This window comes from Notolepis coatsorum (genome assembly GCF_963971535.1).
Source record: "Notolepis coatsorum genome assembly, chromosome: 20".
Lineage (NCBI taxonomy): Eukaryota > Metazoa > Chordata > Actinopteri > Aulopiformes > Paralepididae > Notolepis > Notolepis coatsorum.
The window spans coordinates 58,475,518-58,485,688 of NC_140184.1; the positions used below are offsets into that span (position 1 = coordinate 58,475,518).

At 45.8% G+C, this 10,171-nt stretch overlaps 1 protein-coding gene across 1 annotated transcript in view; it reads right to left on the reverse strand.

The window, feature by feature from the left end:
• Positions 1–2,006: 2,006 nt before the first annotated feature.
• The window catches only part of LOC311246880 (transcription initiation factor TFIID subunit 4), a 301,235-nt gene continuing 293,070 nt past the window's right edge, over positions 2,007–10,171 (reverse strand). The window contains 1 exon segment of the mRNA XM_084337121.1: positions 2,007–2,514. Coding sequence (XP_084193247.1) covers positions 2,338–2,514 — 177 coding nt within the window. The 3' untranslated portion in view covers positions 2,007–2,337.

Below are 10,171 nucleotides of genomic sequence, written 5' to 3' on the forward strand. Positions count from 1 at the left end.
TTGTGGACTCAACCACATTGTCTAAAACGATACATGAACACACACACAACTTCTCATCATACAACAAAAAAACCCAGTTAATTTTTACTCACGTAAAAATAACGCTGTTTTTAGGTAGAGAGAAAGACATAAGCCTTGGCCAAAGCTAGAACCTAAGCTATACAAAATAGCGACCAAGACAATTTTCACACAGCACACGTCGTATCTCCAAATGCAGTGAAGTAACATATGTTTTGTTAAACAAAGACATCATTATTAACCAAAAACATTCGGGAGGGGGAGGAAGGAAGAGTGGGGCAATGTCCTTCGGACACCTACCTGCACCTCGTACGCAGGACGAAATGGCCGCAAACACAGGTTGGTCTACCACGTTGACGAGGCCTCTCGCTGGCGGGGCCAAAAGCGGCGCCGGCTGGAGCCTCGCTCCGGCGCGACGCCCCCCTCCTGTGGCCGGTCATGGCGCAGGCCCGACGACATCTTCTGCCAGAGATGACGCCTTAGTCAGAGTGCCAGGGCCGCTAGCGCCAATGGTTGTAGCACAAGCTAACAGCTAACTCCAGGCTAACTGATAGCATCAAGCTAACGTTTCTAGCCAAGCGTAGCCGCCAGCTAACGACTTAGCCTAACAGCTAAGTGGCTAACAGTTAGCTTCTACCGACTATCGATAGCCACCAGCTAACGCAGTAGCAAGCTAAGCGGCTACTACTGAAGCTGTATAACGTGAGAAATAGCGATACAGGCCAACACTTCTGACAGACGCTGTCTCTTCCTCTTTGTATCCAAAAGAAAAAGGGAAAAAGGCAACACACGTCCCTTTCACAGAACGGTGTTTACCAGACACAGCGGCATCGGCAGTAAGCCCCGTTGTACACGGGCTGCAGCCGACTTGAGCTCGGAGATATTCTCATAATGAAACACCAAGCTTGCATCCTTCGTGCCGGGTGTTTTCATCTTGAAAAGCGGGGCCAGCGCGGTGGCAGAGGGTATCCGTTTTCCAGAGACCCGGGGAATTGAACCGCAGACTCGGAATCACGGCCCCAGGAAAACAAAGCTACGACTTCACTGAGGAGGAGCACTGTGTTATCGTGGGGCATCAAACTAGAACCCCCTCCACGCCGCTATGAGGGGCAACAAAGGGATTCTAGCCTGGAGCCGACCTTACGCAAGCTGCACAGTTGTCCCCTCACAACTGACACACCTGAGGCTTGCGTCGCAAAAACATCACCCGCCCAGGGAGACCGTCAGCTCTCACACAGCCGACCGCCTCCAGAGGCATAGTATCCAATGCGAAGCGCCGGTGGAGGTCAGAATGATCATCATCTTCTAGACTCTCCGGTGGTGAAGACATTATCACTTTATTTTCTCGAAAAATAGTGAGAGAGAAAAAACAAAGATACAATGTCAATGCAGCTCCTCTTTTTTTTCTTTACTAACTAACTACTTTTGGCACTAAACTTAAAGTGGTGTATACAGACACTTTCGGTGGTGAAAGTAGGGAAAGAACTGATTGTGTGGCCACGCCCCCGCTTATATAGGAGCGGATGTGGGTGTGGCCAGGCGGAGGTAAATAGGTGTGTACATGTGGAGAAAGTTTTTCATTGTTAGAATGGATAAAGGGATAGTTCCAATAGAGCAGAGCGTAAAGCTATACGATCTATAACTATTTACACTTGCATGACGTGAACCGGGATATTATGAGATGCTGTTATTTCTAATCGAAATATATAGTGTTTAAAAAAAGATGCCCTGACGTAAAAATCTGACTAGTCTCTGCATTTATAGTGTTGAACTACACTACATTCATTGAACCTTATTCAACAAAGGAGTTATGGAGAGTTGTAGGCTGTATCATAGTGAGTGATGGGTCATTCATGCTACTGCCAAGTACATCAAATACACAGCTACCCAACAGACATGAGGGGGGGGGGGGGGAGTACTGGCTCAAGTCCTTTGACAAACACACACACACGCATAACCACGCTGTTCCTTCGTTAAAAGTCCCCAACTACAACAACACAACAAAGAACTCGAATGGCCTTAAAAATCCAATGATCTAAATACATATTCATCGTGAGGCTGAAAGAAGAAAACGAAAGAAAACAAGAGAAGACATGGAACCATTATGTTGTTTTTGTGAGTTTTCTCTCGCGTTCTCTTCTTTATCAAAAGCTACATTTAAACATCACTACGTATGTAGACAAATTGAGCTGGAACAAACAAACAAAAACAAAAACGTTTTCGACCCAATTGAAGGCACGTGTCTTGGAGGAAGAGGAGGTGGCGGGTTGGCTGGCTGGCTGGGAGGAGGTTGAGGAGGAGGAGGAGGAGGGGAGGAGGCTACTTGAGCAGGGCACGGTAGAGCAAGAGGGAATGGGCGGTCTCCCGCTCCTGCTCCATGTAGAAGATGAAGTCCCTGAGGTTGACGCGGGTGATGCGTTGCCGGGCATACTGGAGCGACGAGGTGGGAGGGGTCGAGGACGAGCCGGCCGGAGAGCCCGCCGAGGTCCCCGAAACCTGGAAGACAAAGACGAGAAGAGAGAGAGAGAGGAAGATCAGAGGCTAAGAGTTGTACGACCACTTCAGTTTATGTCCCCCTCCTCCCCCTCCCTCCCCTCCTCCAATCAAGACAATCGAGACACAACCTTCTAAGATTCCTATATGGAATCCCAAACAAAAGACATTGTTGGTCCTTCCTTGTTTACTGTAGATCACAGATCACCTGGGACCCCGGGACTGATTATTAGGGCATTGATGCATCATGGTTTAGATTTGTTTGCGCATATAATACAATGTGTTTAAAAAGCCGCCAGGGTTGATATACCTAGGAATAAAGCTGATCCCAGGTCTGAAAGAGTTAATGCAAGCCGATATTGCCCCTATAATCGAACACATTAGTGCTCTGACCCAGAATTGGGCCAAGATGAATATGTCCCTCCTGGGGAAGATAAACTTAGTAAAAATGATATTGGCTCCCAAATTAAATTATATCCTATATATGCTGCCGCTGACTCTCCCGACCCAGTTACTCAAACAGTATGACAAAGTCATTAATATATATTTGTGGGGGGGGGCAAAAGGCCACTATTTGGTCGGGCCAAAATGTATGCAGCAAAGGAAAATGGCGGCCTATCCCTGCCTAAGCTAGACTGGTATCACTATGCGTTCTCGCTCTCCCAGCTCTCCAAATTGAATCACTCGACTGAGGAGGCACCTGCTTGGGTCAAGATAGAGGAGGAAATGGTGTATCCCTCGTCTCTGGAATCCTTTCTGACACAATCAGACAGACCTATACCTCTTAAGAACCCTCTAATGGCGTTTGCCAGGGAAACTTGGAATCAGTCGCACAGGCTGACTGGTGATAGCCCATATCTGACTACAAGAGCCTCTATATGGTATAATAAAAAACTAAAGATTGGTAAGAAATCAGTCATATGGGACGACTGGATTAAAAGGGGGATACATGTACTAGGTGATATAGCCGGGGAAGATGGGGTTTTACCTTTTGAGGATATTAAAGAGGATTTTGGTATAGATAATAAAAACTTCTATAAATTCCTACAGATTAGACATTGTATATCGTCATCAATGGGAGGGCCAAAGTGTGGCCCGATTACTGCAATTCAAGAAATATTTTATAAAGGATGGCGTAGGAAAGGCGGTGCGTCAAGATTCTATGATGTTATAAGAGAATACAATGCACCCAAGTTGGCGGGTCTGAGGCTGAGCTGGGAGAACGATGTACGTGAGGATATTACTGAGGAAATGTGGGAGAAGCTGGTGTCCAAATGGGGTAAATTCTCTCGGGAGGCGCAATCACAACTTATTTTTTACAAAGTGTTGAACAGAAGCTATTGGACGCCTAGTAAACTGGCCAGACTGAAATTAAGGGACAGTGACATCTGCTGGAGATGTGAGAAGGAGACAGGCACTTTACTGCACATGCTGTACGAATGTGAGAAGGTCCGGAAAATGTGGGATCAAATTGTGAGATTCCTAAGTAAGGTTCTGAATGTGAAGATAAATAACGCCCCAATGGCATGTGTTTTGGGTATAGTACCGAAAGGGATTAAACTGCCTAAATACCGGGGAATGTGGTATAGAATGGCCATGATATCAGGATGTAGAATTGCATTACGACATTGGAAATCACCTGTTGATATTACTTTTAAAGAATGGATGGAACTAATGTTCCGGACAGCATCATATGAAAGGGTGACATATAGAGTCGCAGGAAGAGAGGATATCTTCGCTGAGGTATGGGACAGTTTTCTACACCTGACTGAACGGTCTGGGGATGAATGATAATAATTTTTATAATTATAATAATGCAGGACCTGTTGCAGAGGTCTTTATTTGGCATGCAACGACACTCAATGTTTTAGCGGTACACACAGCGGTTAGTTTAGCACACACACCGGAACACACACGCATGCATTGTCTCTTTAGAATCGCCGATGCGATTAGTCTCTGCGATTAACCCATCCCGTCGTCCTTCCCCCCCAAGGGCAGCCGGGAGCAGGCAGGCGTCAACGTGAGCCGCGCCAGGGGACCAATCCAAGTGCTCCTGTCCGTCTTCGTCAAGGACGCCACAGCGTTAGCGATCTGTTGTTGTGCATGTTTTTCCATTGGGTTTTATCTTATCGGGGGGGAAACCCTTGCGAGCACGGAGAGAACATGCAAACTCCACACAGAAAGGCCTGGGAGATACCCCACCTGGGTACCTGGCATCATGGAAACCTGGTCCCCAAGTGGGAATCGAACCCTGGACCTTCTTGCTGTGAGGCGACAGTGTTAACCACTACACCACCGTGCCGATTAAGGTGGGGTTTCAGTATTATCAATGATGAAGGTGAAAAATGGGATCTGACCTGATGGTACCTATACTTTATATTGTATTATATATGTATATGCATTAACGTATATGCATCTTGGTTATATATGCACATATAGTAATGTTTTTTTTTTTTTTTTTTAAGTATTTTTTATAATTTCCATGTCTGTTTTTGGTATGTCTGTATAAGTCTTTTGTATGTTTTATATGTCTATACGAAAAAGAAAAAAAAACAAATCTTGGAATTTGCATATTATGCTGTTGAAATATATCTTTGAATATTTGTAAGATTTGTGCAAAAATATAAAAAAAAAAAAAATATGTGTTTAAAAAAAAATTTAAACAGCGTAATACCTCTAATAGTACGTTCAGATACACAGCAAAGATAAATAATGTCTCGCCTTAAGCTCTACCGTTGGACACTAGCAAAACTGGTGTAAAGACATGCTAGTGCGTTTGGTGTCAACAACATTGTTGACATTTATCAAAAATGGGACCATTTCTGAATGCCACCTATTCAATATATGCAGTATATATCATATTCATTGTGACGATAATGCCTACATTTTCTCCACCATGCCAGACGAAGTTATCGATCGACTTGCGCATAATATGCATTTCACGCTATGCATTTAAACCTCGCTTTGTGGTCTATTTGAATGTACAGTACTTTAAGAACACACCTGTTAATCCTGAGTCAGTTAATTTAAATCTACTTCAGTTACATGGACGGGAGCAGGAACTTGGTCTCACAATAACCCCAAGGAGATCGAGACGACACCCCGCCATAGTCCTAACAGACCTTGACTACGAGGACGACATCAGCCAGCTCTCTGACCAGGTGGAGCAGCACAGGAACTCCTGTGCAGAGTGGAGACGGAGTGTGCCAAGGTTGGCCTTAGGCTAAATGCCAAGAAAACCGAGGTCATAATGTATAACATCCTCCCGGATCATCCACCTCTAAGGACAACAGGAGGCTCTGCTCTAAAGGAAGTCGGTGATTTCAAATACCTGGGCTCGTGGGTCAACTCGTCCGAGCAAGACCTTAAAGTGAGGAAGGCGCTTGCGTGGAGGGCTCTGAACGGCATGACCAGTGTGTGGAAATCCAACCTCCCCCGTCAAATCAAGCTCAACTTCTTTCATGCAACAGTTGAGTCTGTCCTTTTGTATGGCAGTGAATGCTGGACCTTGAAGCCCACCCTGCACAAGTCCTTGGATGGGTGCTACACCAGAATGATGCGTGTGGTGCTCAACATCAACAGGGATGAGCATGTCACTAATGCAAACTTGTATGGGGGGGGGGGGGGGTGCTAAGGGTGAGCGAGAAAGTGGCAGTCAGGAGAATGAGGCTGGCAGGTCACTGCCAGAGACATCATGAGATGCCAACCAGCAAACTTGTGCTGTGGGAACCAACACACGGGCATCGATCACGAGGACGTCCCACATTAACCTACGTGGACGTACTCAGGAGAGATGCGGGAACAGAATGCACCGGCAAGCTAGCCAGATGCATGGAGGATCGGGATGACTGGAAACATCAATGGAGGGCCCGTCCGAGGACGACCTAGATAGATACATTCCCTTATATTCCATTTCATACAATAGAATTCGTACTCTCCGTTTACTCCACAGCATAAAGGAATAAAAAAAAGCAACAATTAACAGAATAATAAAAAGCAGGTATTTATATACAATAAACTGTCTGTGCAATAACATAAGTACCACAAGTTTTGTATGAATCTCTGGAACAGCATGCCCATGTCCATCAAATCTGCCCCCTCCTTCGAGTCTTTTAAATCGAAACTCAAAACCCACCTATACTCCCTGGCCTTCCCTGACTCACTCTGACTCTTGCCTTTCTTGATGACGTGTTGTTTCGTTTCCTTGTCTATCCGTTGGTTGTTTATATTTTATGTTTATTCTATACTTTAGCACTTTTCTTTGTTTTTAGCTATGCGCCTTACTGTGAAGCACTTTGGTTGACAAGTGTCATGTCTAAATGTGCTATATAAATACATTTGATTGATTGAGGTCTACATTCCTAGCACTGACATGACACACACAGCTCCGTCCATGACACTGCACCCAATGACGTGAATAATCCTTTGAGAGATCAGTTTCTAGATACTTTCTTGCTGTGAATTGTAACAACATTCCAACGTAAGGAAGTCAGATGAAGTCATCTTCAGGCCAAGATATACTTCTACGTGAGCTGCCGGTGGTCTTCGACCATCATATGTATACTCATTGTGGGCGGCGCCCCGATGCCCGGTTACATGTTTGGCCAGCTGTAGGTCTCACGGTGGTTTCCGGTGCTAGCGGCACTGCCCTCAGTGAGGCCTCGGCGCCACTTTCACAGAGTATAAAGTACACTTTAGCTACACAGTAGCAGCAAACCCGCCAACAGTGCAAGCAGTGCTGCGGCCTTGAAGACAGTAACACCCCTCCGCTCCCCTCATGCGGGGCACGGGAGATTTACTAATAGCATCCATAACTTCAGGTGCGCCCAAGCAAAAAACAAGTTATTTTATAGCACCTCGACTAGCAGAATGTGGGGCAAAAAGAAAAGAAAAGAAAAGATCTCTATGTGCTCCGACTGCAAAGGGAAACTATCATTTATATTTAAGTGTGTTTTATGGGTCTTTTCTATTGCCCTGGATTTTCTCTAAATAAACAACGCTGGCTGCTGACATAGATCTGAGCTGACTTTCCACTCTGAAATGGAAGACCCGGTTGTTTGTGTTCGGGTCCTGAGCGGAGCAGGAAATATGAAAAGATAAAAATGCATGTATACACAGAGCCCGATACGAATCAGGACAGACCATTTACACTGGGAGAAATGAGAACCAGCGGGCAGTGGAGCCACGCTAATGCCCACTTGAACCCAGGCATTGCAGTCTGGAACACCCTCTCACAATTACATTGATTGCACCACTCTATAAATACACAGTACAGACGGGACCCTTAATTGCTACCATATGAAGGGTATGAATTTACAGGAACCGAGCAAAAGTCCCTCAAGCTTCCCCCCTCCGTGCATTTGGCTTTGTGTACACTGTATGACAGTTGCCTCGCTTCCAACCCCCCCCCCAAATACACACCCAACCCCTGGATGCCATTAGAGTGAGGGTGGCCACTGCTCCAACCACCTCTTTCCCCCCATGTGTGCACTCTTTCTCTCTCTTGTGTCTCTGTGATGTTGATGGGTCAGGAGGGTCGAGAGATGAGGTCCTGACTGAGGGGCCACCCTGCCTAATCAGACCAATCACTACTGACCACATGTGAAAGATGGGCCTGCCCGCCGCCAAGCCAATTACTGCCACTCACACAGCTGCCCAGCGCCAGGGACACAGACATCACCAATCAAAGCCATCCATCCATCCACCTGGACAGACGGGGGTGGAGGGCAGGGTCGCATCCCGTGGGCGGTTGCTGTTGTGGTTGGGGTGGCAGTGGTGGTAGTAGTGATGGTGGTGGTAGCATGGGTGGGGTGGTGGGGGGAAGGGGACATACTGCAGCCTGGACAGCGCTGCCCCATAGCCCCACTGCTCCTCCCAGAATGTCTCCTTGCCTTCAGGGACAGAGGCAGCCTGGGTAAGAGATCCAAACACAGGGAGAAAGGTCAGCCCTCTGCCAAGGGAGCCAAGCTGCCTTCACTTAACACAGCCTCTCTCCTCCCTGGGTCTTAATATGCCCTCCACGTATGCTAGCAACCCAAACAGCGGCCTGTTGTTGTCTGTATCTATGGCGACCGATCCTTCTTGGAAATACATGTTGTTGGGGTGTTGAGTGGGGAAGCGGGGCTGAACAGCAACACTAAACAAAGCAGATGGCTGAGTGTCAGTTAAAAGGGAAAGCGAGACGTCAGCGACCATGCTTTTGCCGTCACCAGCAATTACATGGTAATTGTGTCTGAAATTAAATGAACAACAAAATGGCAGGCTTTGTAAGGTCAGAGTGGGGGGAAAGAAGCACGCGGGACAGGAAAAAGGAGAGAGGAGCAGGAAGAGAGAGAGAGAGAGATGAGAGAGAGAGAGAGAGAGAGAGAGAGAGAGAGAGAGATGGAGGGAGGGAGGGAGTGGAGGGAGGGAGGGAAGAAATGAATGTCTCAAAATCGTCTTTGCCAAGGAAGATCCATGAGGCAAAAAGCAGCATCTGTCATTTTATCTTTGATGGGCGCTCCGAGGCATTATGTCATATGACATATCCATCCCTACAAAATGCACAGGATACTTCAATACATCTTTTCAGACATTTGACTTGTTTGGAGCTGGGACGGAGAGAGAGAGAGAGAGAGAGAGAGAGAGAGAGAGAGAGAGAGAGAGAGATGAAGAGAACCTGAGGAGGAGGAGGGGAAGAAAATATGGCTAAAGGTGGAGATGAGGGAGAAGAGGAGTAGAGAGAGAAAAGAGAGGGTTCTATGGAGGTTCTGTAATAAGGCCTTCACACTAGCTCTCATCCTCACCTCTCCCCACTCTCACATTACATTGCGTTAATATGCCTGGCACCATCCGTAGCCACCATTCTCCAGCCTCTTGTCTGGAGAATAGCAATGTAAAGGCAAGGTACTGTATACCTGTTAATGATAACAAATCATTGTTGATCCTTTCTTGCACATACTGTAGCTCACCTGGGACTTCCTGCAGTTATAGGGCAACGATTCGATTATAAAATGATTCTCGATGCATCACAGTTTGAAACAACCAATTCAAAGCCCAGTAAGAAAATCAATTATGGAACTGATGCATGATAGCAAAACAAAGATTTGCGATCATTACATTAATCAATTATTTCTCCCTTCCCTAAGTCACAGTGTTTCCTGCAGACATTTGTGACAAAGCATATGCATGTTAGGGTCTTGAGGATACCACAAGTACAAGATATTTCATTTGAAAAATGTAAAAATGTAGAAATAAAAAACAAAAAACAAAGGAGGACCTAAAATAGAACCATGGGGAACTCCTTGAGCATTAATGCCACCATGACATCTAGCTCTCTGTCAAGTCACAAACAATGCCATAATTACCACTTGACTTCCATTAATATTATCCTAAACATACTGAACACCATCTTAGATCACAGGCAGGGATATGATAATGTAACTTTTAACATATTAAATATTCAGCAGAAATGTTGAAAAAGATATCTACATGTTTGTATTTAAAGCCCCTCACAGCTCAGCACAGAATGAGGTGAAGAGAAGAACTCGATGTCCCCGTGGAAGGAAATGGTCAGCAGGTCAGTATTTGATGTTCTCAGCCCTCCAATAATCATACAATGTTCCCTCAACCTTGAGAAGACCAAAATTAGTCCCCACTTTGCAAAATTTACTTTTGATTA